Here is a 15,100-nt window from a genome sequence, read left to right on the forward strand (position 1 = left end):
TTTTTGGATTGAAAAAGTTGAAAGAAAAAAGGAGAAAGGAAAAAGAAGATGAAACAGATTACCCTATTTGTTGACAAATATTTTCTCTAATAATTACTAATGAATTTTTTCTTTAATTATCGATAGATTTTTCCTTTAGTAATCGGCAACAAATATAAAATGTAGTCCATAAATATTACCAACTACATTATTACCAACAAATTTCAGTTTGTCTAAAATCCATTGAAAAAAAGTCATTTTTTATGTTTGTCACGAATTTTGTTGATGACAATATATTTTTTTTCTCGTAATACACTTTCAAAATATATATATATATATATATGGGGTTTGTTAACACGCGTACGCTTGTTTTTCAGTTGGTACGTTTTAACAATGTGTACCGGATTATAGTAGACAAAAATACCCTCATTTATCATGATTCTAAGTTTTAAGGTCAAGGATATTTAAATAATTTTCTTTCTCAAAACTAAAAAAAAAAAAGAAACCCCAAAACCCTTACTCACCTCCCTCATTCCTCTTAACCCTTTCTCTTTCATCTCTCTCACCCCAACATTTTCTCTGTCATCTCTCTCACTCCAACATTTTCTCTATCATCCCTACTGTTACCTCAATTGAAAAAAAAATCAGAAACCCTTTGTCATCAGAGATATTTTCTCTCTCATCTCAACATTTTCTCTGTCATCATTCCAACATTTTTTCTCTTATCTCAACCCAATTGAAGATGGTGGTAGCAATTTGAATCAGAGATATTTTTTAAAAATTGAAAAAGTTTACTCTTTTATAATCATTTTATATTTATTAATGTGTGTAAAATGAATATAAACTTTGTCATGTTACTCTTCCCAATGTTAAATTAAATAAATTTTAAATTAAAAAATGTATTATCATTGATTTGACTAACATTAGATTATTTTAATAAAAAATAATTTAAAAATTAATAATAACTTAGAATCATAAGTTGACTCAAATAATTATTTAACGTCGGTTTTTGACAAACACTAAATACATATTTTTTTTATAGTGTTAAAATTGAAGTATAGATAAAATGAAACTTGATGGTGAGAGTAATGTTATGAGTTTTGAATTATCATATAGGATATTTAAATAAAATCGAAGTTGAGGTAGTCCTTTTAACTAGAAAAGAGTTTTTAATATTTTGAATTGTAAAATGAATATATAAAGGTGTTTGTTTTTGTCGAAAATGTTATAAAACACTTATAAAAATAATATATTTTTACTTTTATATTTAATGTAAAAATGGTGATGTTTTGTGTGAAAAAAAATTACAAGATTGATTGCATATACCTATATCTTTTTAATCATAGATATCTTGGTAGCAATTCAAAATTTAAATCATAATATACAACTAAATAAATCCAAACAAAAGCTAAATTGTTGTCTATAATGAATATTTACATAGTTTTAAATTTGTATTACTAATGAATATGGAACTTAAAGTAACATATTCAAAATTTTAAAATATTTTTCAATATGGTAACATTTTTGTTCAATGCAGCACTAGTTGTATAAATGGAATGTTTTAATCAAATATCACTTTTTCATTTGTTGTCACTTGATTATTTTTTGTTCTTCTTTATCGTGTTACTAGTTTCTTCCATTAGTTTAGAAATTTGATTTATTTATTAGGAATGGAAAGATGGAAATATACGTTAGTTGATTTTTTTTTTTTAATTTGCTAAAATGAAAAGAATCGTGAGGGTGAGAGTGAATTTATTACCCTCACACTTGTGAGTAGAAAAGATGAGAAAGTGATATGATTTACAAATTGGTTGTAATAATCATACATGTGAAAGAGAAATATTTTCAGCAACATTTTGAAAATATACAATTAAATATCACATATAAAGGAATGAGAGAACACATATTCCAAAAAAATACCTACATAAAATTATTACAGTTAATTCATAATTAATTCATGTATAACCATAATATTAAATAAACACACTCATTTTATAATCTTAACAATCAAACAAAAATAAAAACTCTTAAAAAAAAGTTAAAAAACTTTAAAAAATGACATTTAGAAAAAATATTTTAAAATAATTACATTCATTCTTTAAAAAAACTATTTATATTAAAAAACTTATTTAACTAAAACTATTTAATATTAAAATAATCCACACTTACTATTTTTAAATTTTTATCACATCTAAAACATTATTTTCTAGTTCTTTACCTTTTCTATAATATTTTCTGATGATAAAATATTCTTTTAGTTATTTTTCTTTACCAAATAAATAAATTACTTTCATTAATTTTTATCATGTAATAGTATTTTTTTATTTAATCATCAGCATCATTATTAATTATAAATATTTTAAGTCTTAGTATATAATAAATTATTTTGAATAGTTTAATATTAATAGTAATAATTATTTAAAAGATATTTGTCAGAAATAGCTAAATAACAGTGTGATAATATTGATTTTTTAATAACATTTAAATCTATTTATGAAATATAATTTATTATGCCTGATACATAATAATGCCAGATCATATATAGGGAGTATTAGAGCAAACCAATTAAAACAATTGAACTTACCATCTTAATTAAACAAAGAAAAAAAAAACATTATAATTCTTAAATTGGTGTAATATACCAAATAACTTGCGATTTGAACATTTAAATTTAAACTTGAGTTTGAAAACTTTGATTTAACTACTGATTGAAATTTAATAATATTTCATAACTCCATTTAACTGCATTTAATAAGTACATACATTAATAAGAATGTACATAGTTGATACGTCTATATGCATAATTAAACATGTGCAACTATTGAACATCAATGCTGATAAATGCAATTACGAAAAATCTAAATTTTGTATGTTGCATGTAAAATAACGAAGTTAAAAGATAAAATAAATGTATTTTATTAATAACCACATGGGGATGTAGCTCAAATGGTAGAGCGCTCGCTTTGCATGCGAGAGGCACGGGGTTCGATCCCCCGCATCTCCAAAGGTGATTTTGATTTTTGAGATTTTAATTGATTTTGCTGCAATTTGGTTGGGTTATTGTAGCAATCAATATCTCTCTCAAGCTTCTTAATATTACTATAATTTTTTAAGGCTGAATTTAATGAATTTTGCTATATATCATTAATTCATACTAGGAATTAATGTATTTTAATTTAATAAATGCTTTAAAATTTAAGAGTATAAATTAATAAAGTATTAAATAAATGCAATTTTTCTTTTATACATTGAAGTTTTTCGAGTTTAGTTTTAAATTGTTTTTGTCCATTAAAGATTTTCTACTTTTAGAATGGACCCCTTTAAAATTTTAAAGTCTTTTTTAAGTTGTTTTTATCATTTTACAAAGCGTTATTAAATTATTTGAATTTTCAAAATGTATTTCAAAATTAAACGAAGAACACAAAATTAAAATTTTTAAATTATAGAAAGAGAAAAAATTATCCAATGAATAAATACATTAATCCATGGGAGCAGTGACCAGACTCTGGAAAAAAAAAAAAAAGTAACCAACGTGGGAGTTGTGTTGGGAATGGTGAGGTTAGGATTAGGAGAAAAAGAAAGTGAAATCGAACATTACGGTAAAAAAATGAGACAGCCAAGTGGTGTTGTTTCTCAGTAGAAGTGTTTTTCAACTAACAATTGGCGAGTGATGACAAATTGAAGAAGCACTTCCTTTAAGAGACAACAAACCTTTCATTCATTCACTCAATTCATTTCAAACAATGTCAATGACTGCTTCAGCTTCTTCACATGGCTGTATTTCGGCAATCGCCATGTGCATCCCATGCTCCTCTTCCAAATTCTCTTCTCAGTCTTCGTTGACACTGGCTGTACCCCAGAGAGCCTCAACCAGAAGAAGCTTCCGTGTATGCAGAGCCATGGTCCAGCAAGCCGTTCAGGGTGCCCCTGCAGCGTACGCCAAGGAAATGGAACGCCTGTCCGCCAAAGAATCGCTTCTTCTCGCCGTGAGCCTCTTTTTCTTGAGTATATTCCCAATTTGCGTTTTTTGGGACCTACCCATTTGCTTTTGGGCCTTTGTTTTGCTTTTTTGTTTGTAAAGAAAATAACTTGTTGCTGTTTTAGATAATGGGTATGTATGGCTCTGTATACCACCTCTTTTTCGTTTTTGTTTAGTTTTACTGTTTTAATTTTTGGGGGGAGGGGTACGAGGTTTTAAATTGCGTTTGGGGATGATTTGTTGAAAAATGGGGTGTGGAGACCCTGAAAACCATGCTGTTGTGGCTATAATTGTGGTTGCAGACGGTTTTTTGTGACATTGGTGGCATGAAATTGTCAACATGTTGGATACTGTATAGGTATACATCATGCGCTGTGATTGGTTTGAATTGGTGTTAAGGCCTAGGTTTGTGGAATTTTGCTGCTGTGCTGATGTGGGATAGTGGAAAATTTCATCTGGTATCTTTGTAAGGGAGGTTGCTGTAAATGCTTAAAAACCAAGATAGATATGTGCGATCTCAAGAAAGTTCAGGGGATTGTGGCTGTAAGTTACTCTAGAGTCTATTAGTGCGTTGCAGATAAACCTGGTTACCTGCTAGAACGATGATAGACTTGAGTTAAATATGAAAAGGAGTAATTTGCTTATGTCGTTTGTGCAACCTTTGAATTTACACTCTTAACATACTCACACCGGAGACATCTTTTCAGTTTAAAGATGCTGGGGGTTTTGAGGCCTTAGTCGCTGGGAAGACTACTGAATGGCAAAAGATTGACGTGAATGAAAGGATAACTGGTCTTGAGCGGCTTAATCCAACCCCTCGACCCACAACGTAAGTGAATGAAATTATCCATGTCCATGCTTCTGTATTAGATGTTAATGCAATTTTATGCTACAGGTCACCCTTCTTGGAGGGGCGTTGGAACTTTGAGTGGTTTGGTTCTGGGAGTCCAGGATTGTTTGCTGCTAGGATTATATTTGAGTGAGTTTTCTCTTTGAAGATTTGCTTTTATCTTGTCAATTATCATCTTGGGACTTCATATTGGTCTCTTTTGATTTATAATAATGTAAAGTTTTTATACTGAAATTAAATTTGTTTTGATCTCATTGTGTGCTTTTGTATCTGTGCAGAAACTTTCCTTCAAGTTTGGCTAATTTGTCAAAAATGGATGTTGTTATTAAGGATGGAAATGCAAAGATTACTGCAAACTTGACATTATTAAACTCGGTACACTTCTGAGTTGCAATTTTTTATGCATGTACAAATCTTGATTTGGCATTCACGAAGTGTTGATAGCTTCGGGTGTAATTTTCTGCATATTATTTAAGTTTTTCATCCTTTCTAATTTTCATGCACCAGTTATCCAGAAAAGCTAAGTTTAGGTCATGACATTCGAATGGTTTTATATCACATCCTAAACACTCACATAACAGCCCTTTGGCCTTTAAGTGTGGACAATGCATAGGCCTACCTACCTTGTGCTGAAACTTAACTTTTTATAAGAAGAATGTAGACAGAAAATACAGATTCTTTACCATTTGGACATACATGTAATGCAGTAACTATCCCTAAAATTAAAGTTGATAGGTCAAGATACATGAATGATTTTATTTACACTGCTAACACCAACTTTTGTGGGGATTGGTTCTATCATTCCAATTAAATCGTTTGAAGTAATGTTTTGGGCTGGAATATGTGTGACCTTTCAAGGTTTGGCTGCAGGAGGCTGCAGGAATGAACAGCGAATGGCTGCATTATATTCTCTGATATATGAGTGTTATTCCATTGCCATTGTAGCCATTTTTAGTATCTGCATAATGCTAAATGGTTCATTCCTATTCCTATACTAGAGAGTGGGGCATGCACTAGTAACCTGTTAATCAAAGTATAAAAGATAGATTTGCTTGTTTATGGGACATTCTTAATTGACTTTTTTTTTTTTAATAAAATAGAATTACTGTAAACATGTATTAATTTAAACAATTAGAGCGTGTTTGAATTAATGATGGTTTTTGTTGAATGTCAAAGCTACAAAAAATTGCTCTCACGTTTGGTGCCCCAGAATGTGAAATTGTGTTAGAAAGTGTAATCAAGAGAACCCAACGGATTCCCAAACATTCAATCAAACATGGAAAAGTGTTTAATAGTTATACTCAGTAGTAGCATGTAAAACTAGTTTGGGAATTCAAGTTAGTTTTTGTTGGTATTTTTCTTAAAAGCTATGATAATGCCTACATAACAGATTATTGTACAATGTTTTGTCGTGTTTAATCTTGTTTTTGTTGATTGTATTCTTGTGGGTATCATCCCATTATTGTATTTTGAATCAACTTTGTGATCAAGTGTAGATTGACAGTAAAATCATTCTCTCAACCAAGTTATCTGTGGAGGGGCCACTTAGAATGAAAGAGGAGTATGTTGAAGGGGGTTTTGTGTCACCAACAATTATTGAAGAGAGAGTACCGGAACAGCTTAAAGGGGCACTTGGGCAGGCAGCTAATGCTTTCCAACAACTTCCTGCTCCTATACGGGATCCTGTTGCCACTGGGCTGAAAGTTCCTCTGAGTAAGCTATTGCTAATTTTCTATATTCATTCTCAAGTCCTTTGACAGAAGTGTTCTTGTAGATATTCGCCATCTTTTGAATTTTTGTTTCATTTCACTTTGCACTCCAATATAGTCATGGTTGGAACATGAAACTTTGGAACCAATAGGTTGGGAAATACTTTATCTCTATGAAACTTGAACCTCGTTTATGTTTCTGTCATTTCATCCAGATATTATGAATTGTGTTATGCCATCCTTGTGATTAATCTCTTTTTACTTCCGTCAATTGTTAAAGATACATGTAACTTATTTCTGTAGAAAAAAATAATGTACTTATGGTGGCCTCACTTGAAATGGTTACATAGCCGAGAACAATTCCGAAATGTCTTATGTTGGTAAATGTCCACTATAATATTATTTGATTATTTTACTCTCAAAATATATATGCAGAAGGAAAATGTTCTTTTAATAATTTTCTTTTACACCTTTTTTACAATGTTCACGTGGTGGCTTATGATTGGTCCTTTTCAAATATTTTTTTAAAAATAAATTCAAACGGACCAATAAAATAGTAACACGTGACCTATTGACAAATTGTTAACATATCAAAGTCCTATGCAAAAAGATAGGATAATAACATGACTGTGATTAAGCAAATATATGTTAGAGGGAATTTGGGCAACAGCTGGGTGGGCCCACTTAGGCGTTATTTTTCTGTTATAAACTGTGATGTAAACCATTTAATAACTATGAAACGGAAATTAATACTATTTGGTGGATTTAGAATGTTGTACAAGGACTATGTTGCACATGGCATCAATTGTCATGTGGTGGAAGTTAGATGGATCAAGTTATGGTCAAATTGTAACACTTGAGCTACTACACTTTTAAATAGAGAAAATGCAGTCTGACTCTATAACTTTTATCTTAGTGGTAATCGTTTGATCTAACAAGATAAGTCACTCTAGATCTCTCAAAATATCTAGAATATGTATCATTCTCACAAGAAGTTCTTCACTCGTTTTCATTCAATAAAGCCTTTACCTTTCTTGCTATTTCAGTCACCATGAGTACACAAATGTATATTCAACTTGCACTATTATTCAGATTTTGATGTGAAAACCCCATTCCCTTTTCTTGTGTATGAAGGTGGCAGCTTTCAAAGGCTCTTCATGATTTCATATCTCGATGAGGAGATACTTGTAAGTTTGACGTACTTATTTTCAGTAGTCAACTTTTTATAAATTTGATGCATGTGTGGGCCGTTGTAGATGACAATGCTGACAAAGCTAATATGAAATCCCAAATTTTGATGCATACACTAAGAAGCATAGATTCAAGTCCTATTACAACTGGTATAAATTTGATAGGGTATATGGCCACTTTTTGGAATAAGGAGTTTTAAATCTACACTGTCAAGGTTGTAATATATGAGTACAATCTTGCATAACTGAAAAGCTTTTTCAATTGGAGTTCTGGATGTATTTTACTTGAATTGCCAAATTGGAGTGTGATAAGGCATTCTTATAATGTGATTAGGAATGAGAGGCGTTTAAATCTTACCATGAGTAACACATGCTTATGTCTTATCTTTTTCTCGTGAAAAAAGTAACACTTGCTAATTCACCTGAAAAAGAAAGTAGTACATATTTAGTCATAATAAATTGCTTAATGCTAGGCATCTATTGTGGACTCTTCAAAATCTGGTAGGGTTACTTTTCCTCAATAATGACATTTTCATGACTGAAGCTGAGAGACAAATGCAGCTCAGGGTGTATTAAGTCTTGAAAGGAAAGGCCTATGTTGTTTTATCATGTCAAAATAGCTATGCTAGTTACACTCTTTTCTTTTCTTGCTTTATATGTTTAGTGTCAGTAAAATTGTTCTAGATATTGACAATTGTCGTAGGCATCCTCTTAGTTTCTATAACTTGATGAAAGTTTCTAAATTATAGAAACAGAAACTAATGTAAATTGCTTGTTACTTTCAAGCTGCTCTTCTAGTATATTTCTGTGTCTATCTCTACTGGCTGTGAAAGTGACAGTAACATGGAAGAAAATAAAAGAAAACAAAGAGATATGATTCAAATGTTCTTCTTACTCTTCCCTTTTTGTTTTAACTGGTCTGAGTCAATTAAAGGGTAGTCCTAGATTGAATGCATATAATGCCATTTTTACGTATAAATAACTAGATCAAATTGTGGTTATATCTGAATGTTTATGTTGGTTTTGATGCCAGATAATAAGAAACACCGCTGGGATTCCTGAAGTTTTAACGAGGTTGGATGCAGCACCATCTTCCTTGGGAGATTCTAGTCCAGAGTATGAAAGCTAGAACTTCTATATATACTTGGGAACTGAATTTTTGTCCCTCCTTCCTTACTCATGATGATGAGTCAAATTTCTCTGGAAACTCCTTTTCCTTTTTCTACAGAGGGTAGACATGTGAATATGGGTTGAAGCTGACACAAATTCTTAGAAAACCTTGGATTTCATTCTTTGTTTCACAACAAAGTGGCTCTTTGGTGTAGAAATTATATAATGCTACTCATACAACCATAATTGGTCAAATGAAATGAAAAATATCTGCCTTTGATCCAATTCTATAGAAATTCTGCCATTAGCTTATGTTAATTTTTCAATTTTTCTGGCTAATGCATCCAATTGGGTCGATGTCAATGATTCTAGAAAATAAAGAAAATTAAAGCTTACAATTTTAGATTGACATTTATTTTGGTTATCTTTTCTTCATAACCTCTTTCTTCCTGCGCCCTTCAAAAAGTCATCTTACCCTCGTTTTTCATGCACACTTATTTTTTTCATATGCTTTTCCTGATTACCAAGCTCATAATATCTCAAACCTGTAAGACCTAAATAACCTTTTTAGAATTTTTATTTCATGATAAATTCAAGAATAATTATAGAACATGTAATCTAGAAACAAGAGGGTATTGAGAAATATTTCAATAAAGATAAAAGAAATTAAAAATCTGCATGCTGCAATGATATTTTAATGTGTTACAAAAAGAGATATTCTGAAACACTGCATACATACTTCAAAACACTCTTGTTTCAGAAACAAATATATTGTGAATTGTATATTTTGCAATACATTAAAAAATGTTTCATGCAAAAGAAGTTGTATATTGAAGTGCAGTAGCAGAAATGGAGGAAGGTCAATGGCTGTGTTTAAAGAGAAAAGGACCAAAAGTCATTCAGTGGTGTATGAAAGCAAAGACTTTTATTTGGTTTAAGAAATTAACATTTTTGTAAAGAGTGATAATGTTTTTCTGTTTTTACCTCAAACTTCCAAAGAAGACTGTCATCTTTAGATTGTAAGTAGAAAGTTGAATTCACTACCTATATGTAATTTGTTTTTGTTCTTAATTACATAATTTAATTTCACTAATTTCATTTAGTGCAATATGAACATATTTTTACAACAAACAATAACAATGTAATTAGTTAAATAATCAAATTGTATAAGAAAATTATAAATTACTGAAATTAAATTGATTTTATTGCTGATAAAAATATATTTGGACACAAATTTACACCAAAAATCCCCATGTAAACGCTGTTGCTGTTTCAAAAGCATGTTTTGGAATTGATTATTTAAAAAACAACGACTTTTAAAAGAAAGGTAGCATATGTTGTCTGCCATTAATTTTTGGAACTTAATCTGAGCAGTACTATACAATAAACCCTGCAAATATTTAATAACACAATTGACAATAAATAATTAAATATATTACCTAATCTATTGACTTCGATCCACCTCTTTTAGAGGTCAACCTATTATGGTTACCATTTTTTCATTTCTTTCCCAATAAATATCATCGTGTCTTCATCTTGCTGTTAAAATTTGATTAAGAGTTCTAATCATGATTAGGAGGCTCTTAATTAACTTGTTATTGTTCAGTTTTATAATGAAGTCCACGGTTAGACAACTTAAAGCGGTCAATCATTAATAAACTTTTTATTTAAAATAAGACGTTTTCATAATATGATTAACTTTACATACATTTTTAAGTTTAATTGTAATATGAAATATCCATCTTGAATATGTATTCTATTCGTTTAAAAAATTGTTCATTAATCTCTATCAATATACTGTAGTAAAAAATCCAAAATAAATAAAAAGTGATATAAGTATATTTCAAAGACTCAATTTATAAGTTCAAAAATTTATTTATTCTGATATAGTATATTTCGATAAAAAGAAAAAAACAATTTATATACACATTCGGTTTCAAATGAGAGTATACCTTTATTATTAATATTAAGGATGTTATCTCAACAACCTTAAAGTTGGAACAATATTGTATTAAAATTAATAAAAATAATTACAGCTGCTACTTTAAAGGAACTATACTTTAGTCAAAATTTAATATTGATAATGGTTTGTATTGTCTACTTGTTCTAAACTCTAGTTACATGTCTCCTACCAATATGTACAAAAATCTTAACCTAATTAACCAATTTACTTAAGTAACCGTTTTATATTTATAAACATAGTATTTTTTTTCTTCTTTCTCAAGAGACATCACTTTCTCTATTTAAAGATATGATGAATTTTCTTATGAAGTTCCTTAGTTAGGAGAGCATACATAGCAGTGTGATGTCCAAAATTTACTTTCAAATTGACTAATCAACAAGACAAATTTTGGTATGACCAACAATAGAGTTTGTTTAATTGAACATAATTTTTAATATGTTTTAATAATTAAATTTTAAGACATAGGAGAGAAAATTAGAAGGAAAAAAGTCCAATTTAAACTAACTAAAATTAGCTTATATGTAAACCAATTTAGATAATTTGTACAAAATTAACTTTAGTTTATAAAAAAATATTTTTATTTTCAAGTTTTAGAATTGTTTAAAAATTTATAGGTATCCAAATAATGAGATGGGATTGGTTATAGGCATATAGATATATTCTTGAAGATTAATATACATGGCATTAATTGACTTCTATAGTTTATTGATAGGGATGTAAAAATGCATTCATATGCGTACATATGGCAATATAATACACACATTTACTTTAATTCTAAAATAAATATTTATTTTTGTTATATTTCGAATAAATAACACTTATTTTTGTTAATATGGATATAATAATTAAATCATTTAGGTTTGTTTTCTTCTTAAAATAAGTTCTCTAATCACTATAAGAAATTTTAGTAATCAAAATTTTGATAATTAATGTTAGAAATCAATTTAAATACTAATTATTTTGATGGTTAAAATATTGTATCTAATTTTAAAAATTAATTCATAAATCAATTATAATTTTTTTTATTTATAATAGAGATTATTTTAAATATTAATAATATTTCATTCATAAATTAATATATAAATTGGTCATTATTTTTTTTCACTAAAATTGGTTGTTATTTAAGGATTTTTTTTTATATTGAATTTTTATCATTTTAATTTTATAGATTTTTATTTAAATTTTAGTCAATATGTTATTTTTTTAAATTAAATAAGAGGGGTGACTGCCGATTTATTAAAACACAATGTCATTTATTAAAAGTATGAGGAATGTGAATATTTATTTAAACTAGAAAGAATGTAATTGTTATTTTTCTTAAAATATAAGAAAAATGAATGTTTATTTTAAAAGAGAGTAAATGCAAGTATTAAATAAAATGTCTTAAAAAGGTAAATGTAATTCCCCTTTATTTGGAAAACAGGAAAACCTATTCTTCATTTATTCCCAGTTAATATATATATTAAACTTATTTTTCATTAAGAAAAATAAAATTCAACTACCACCCAATGTGTCATATAATTAATTATTAAGAGGGCTTCTGAAACTTGGTCATTTTAAAATGGTGGATGTGATGTGTTTCAGCCATATGCACTCCTTTTAAGTTTTAAAACCCTAGTTGCTGTTTCAAAATTCTGATAGAGTATTCCAACTTGCATGCTATTGGATATGGATGCCTACAATTACAGTATGTTTAATGAACTGGAATAGCTGCCTTAATTACACAATTATATATACTTTTTTTAATTTACAAATCACATTTATGCATAAACAAATTCACATCATTCTATATTATTTTTTACATAATTAATAATAAGATATCGTACAAAAAAAATGAATTACCACATCATTTATTTGAATGATCATATTTGAACCTTTTATCCTTTTTTTATATGCATTACTATGACTTTGTTCTATTATTTTCCTTTCAAACAAGTGGACTGTAAAATATATTGTCATGTTTCGCAAGTATATGTATGTATGAATAGTGGAAGACAATGATACAAAGAAAACCAAACATTTAAGACTTAAAATATCATTATTAATTCCAGCAAGGAAAGCAATACTTAATGTTTGGTTCCTCTTTTTGCTTACCATGTTATCCAAAAATTTAGCCTTTGTTTACTTTCATGGATTTGGATGGAAAAACGTGAGAGATGAAGAATGAAGATTGCAGACTTCTCCAGTATTAAAAATTGTTGTCAATCTCACTATATCGTTTTCTTTTCATTTTAGGAGATATTTTATGTAGAAATAAGTTAAATTATTGTGAATATTCAGTTTACCCTCCACAATAATATACACTAAGAATAAATTAAACTATTGATGAGGATAAAAAAAAGCGGAACATTATCCTTTCTGGTATACGTGCTGATGGCAACGTTAACAGCCTGAGTTTTTGTCTCAGATCCTTAAAAAACACAAATAATTGAACAATATATACCATTTTTACTCATATTAATGTTCTTCTTCCTTAGAATAGTGAATCAAATTAATGTGACACATTAGTTAATGATATTTATTCTGCTTGAAAATGCCTCTTGACTTTTCTGGTTTCTCCAAAGTGAAACATGAACATTTAAGCATGGCAGAAACTAAAATTTGCAGAAGAAGATGCAGATGAAAGTGATAAGTCAGTCGTTTCTCTCTCTCTCTGTGTATATCATAAAGCAAGGGAAATCAATTCATAATCAAACACAAAAAAGATATATATATATGAACTAGAAGAAAAGATCTCTCTATATATATGTCTAAGAAATAAAAATATATATATGTCTATAGAAGTTGAGGTGCTTCAAAGCCTTGCATCATCTGATTAGCATCCAAAGGGAGAAAAGGAAAAGCACCAATCTCAGAAATAAAGCCTTCCAAATCAGTGAAGCCTCCCAAGTAGCCGGCAGAACTTTCATCACTGGAACAAACCCCAACCTCTTCTTTGACTTTCTCTCTTGTCACATCCAACCCCCAACACCCTCCATTATTATTCTTCATTGTGATCACTGTGTCGTGATATTCTGACATGCCACTCCCACCAGTACTGCTGCTGCTCCTTGAAATTTCTTCCTCTCTTTTTGCCCTTGTCTTCTTCTTCTTGCAACATTTTTCTCCACTTGGTTTCCCAGTTAGCTTCTGCACCAGTTCCCTGAAGTTCTCCACATCGGTCTTGATGATCTCTGGTGCAAATATGTGGATTATGCGGATCTTCGGTTTGCTTTTGGACACCATGTGGGAATCTTTGTGCATGCCTAGGGAAGCTGTGTGAGAGTTGTGTTTCCTAAGCCTCATCATGTTTTCCATGGCAAACGTTCAAGTTAGAAGAAGAGGCACACATACAATGGAAAATTGGAATATTTGTGTGATTGTTAAAAGGGAAGAAGCAAGGGAATCAGATATATATAGGGGCATCGATTGATGCAAAAGAGAGAGTCAATAAAGTAATCAGAACTCAATGGTCCCTTGATTTCCCACTTTTGATTATTATACAAGAGAAATATGTTGTTTATGACTATATATATATATATATATGTATGTATGTATATGTGTGTACTTTATTTATTTATGTATCATACCTTGAGGGAGGAAAAATGGATGTGGACAAAATTTCTTATTCTTGAAATGACCATAGCATAGCATTCCACGTAGATGCAACTGGTTGGTCTTTGATAAAATAGCTAAATACTTATAACCTCAATCATATTCTTTTAGAATTATCAACTCTCACATGAATACACTAATTTAATCTGATAAGTCAGAAATGAATATATGAACCCCAAATTTGTCAGATAACTTTACTGTTTTGAAGGAAAAATTTTGGAGGAGATAAGTTTGTACTAGTATTATTATAACTATTACAGCATGCCATACTAAAAACTCTATATCTTATATAAAACCAGACACAGTGAAAGTTTTATGAAAAGCACATTATTTATTAAGTAAAGATTGATTATAATGTTTAACACATAACTTTATTCAAAATTGATGATTTTGAAGAACTGCTTCAGAATGTATTAATTAACACAAAGTTATTAATAACATAAGGGTGACTGATCAATTATCAATCATTATGCATCCTTAGCTAGCTTGCTATATTATATTATCAGGCCTCATTGTTAAATTGTTCTTTCATCTTCTAATCAAGCCACCAAGGCACCAATCATTGGGTGGAATCTGCCTTCAAGCACTTATATATTTATCAGTTCTCATTCTCCATTACATGACAAAAACTCAAGTCCCTTCCACCATAAAACAGCTAAAATGTTGCAAACTCAGTAACTTTTTTAAAGGGCACTATACAAGATTTATGCAACAGAAGAGAATACA

At 29.5% G+C, this 15,100-nt stretch overlaps 2 protein-coding genes and 1 non-coding gene across 5 annotated transcripts; 2 read left to right on the forward strand and 1 right to left on the reverse strand.

Annotated features, from left to right (window-relative positions):
• The first annotated feature begins 2,910 nt into the window (after positions 1–2,910).
• Positions 2,911–2,983, forward strand: TRNAA-UGC. The gene has a single exon. It is a non-coding gene; the product is annotated as a tRNA-Ala (tRNA).
• Positions 2,984–3,555: 572 nt separating this feature from the next.
• On the forward strand, positions 3,556–9,102 carry LOC106769748 (probable plastid-lipid-associated protein 13, chloroplastic). 3 transcript variants are annotated; one of them, XM_014655488.2, is made up of 8 exons: positions 3,563–3,965; positions 4,666–4,787; positions 4,854–4,937; positions 5,087–5,183; positions 6,305–6,521; positions 7,652–7,704; positions 8,741–8,823; positions 8,936–9,102. In XM_014655488.2, the coding sequence occupies exons 1-8, from the start codon at positions 3,723–3,725 to the stop codon at positions 8,940–8,942; spliced, it is 906 nt and encodes a 301-aa protein (XP_014510974.1). In that variant the 5' UTR covers positions 3,563–3,722; the 3' UTR covers positions 8,943–9,102. The 3 variants fall into 3 exon arrangements, with proteins under 3 accessions (XP_022640702.1, XP_014510974.1, XP_014510973.1); XM_014655487.2 differs by having other exon boundaries at positions 3,566–3,965; positions 8,741–9,102; XM_022784981.1 differs by lacking the exons at positions 7,652–7,704; positions 8,741–8,823; positions 8,936–9,102 and adding an exon at positions 7,120–7,135 and having other exon boundaries at positions 3,556–3,965; positions 6,305–6,543.
• A 4,353-nt stretch (positions 9,103–13,455) lies between these two features.
• LOC106771707 (VQ motif-containing protein 17) lies at positions 13,456–14,198 on the reverse strand. The gene has a single exon (XM_014657711.2). The coding sequence runs from the start codon at positions 14,075–14,077 to the stop codon at positions 13,556–13,558; it is 522 nt and encodes a 173-aa protein (XP_014513197.1). The 5' UTR covers positions 14,078–14,198; the 3' UTR covers positions 13,456–13,555.
• Between the last annotated feature and the right edge of the window lie 902 nt (positions 14,199–15,100).

The sequence above is a fragment of the Vigna radiata genome, chromosome 8 (assembly GCF_000741045.1).
Source record: "Vigna radiata var. radiata cultivar VC1973A chromosome 8, Vradiata_ver6, whole genome shotgun sequence".
Classification (NCBI taxonomy): Eukaryota; Viridiplantae; Streptophyta; class Magnoliopsida; order Fabales; family Fabaceae; genus Vigna; species Vigna radiata.

Coding starts and splice junctions, on each gene's coding strand:
- LOC106769748 (XM_014655487.2), top strand. CDS start 3,723: ATGTCAATGACTGCTTCAGCTTCTTCACATGGCTGTATTTCGGCAATC. Junction 3,966..4,665: donor AAGAATCGCTTCTTCTCGCC/GTGAGCCTCTTT, acceptor ACATCTTTTCAG/TTTAAAGATGCTGGGGGTTT. Junction 4,788..4,853: donor CCAACCCCTCGACCCACAAC/GTAAGTGAATGA, acceptor TTTATGCTACAG/GTCACCCTTCTTGGAGGGGC.
- LOC106771707 (XM_014657711.2), bottom strand. CDS start 14,077: ATGGAAAACATGATGAGGCTTAGGAAACACAACTCTCACACAGCTTCC.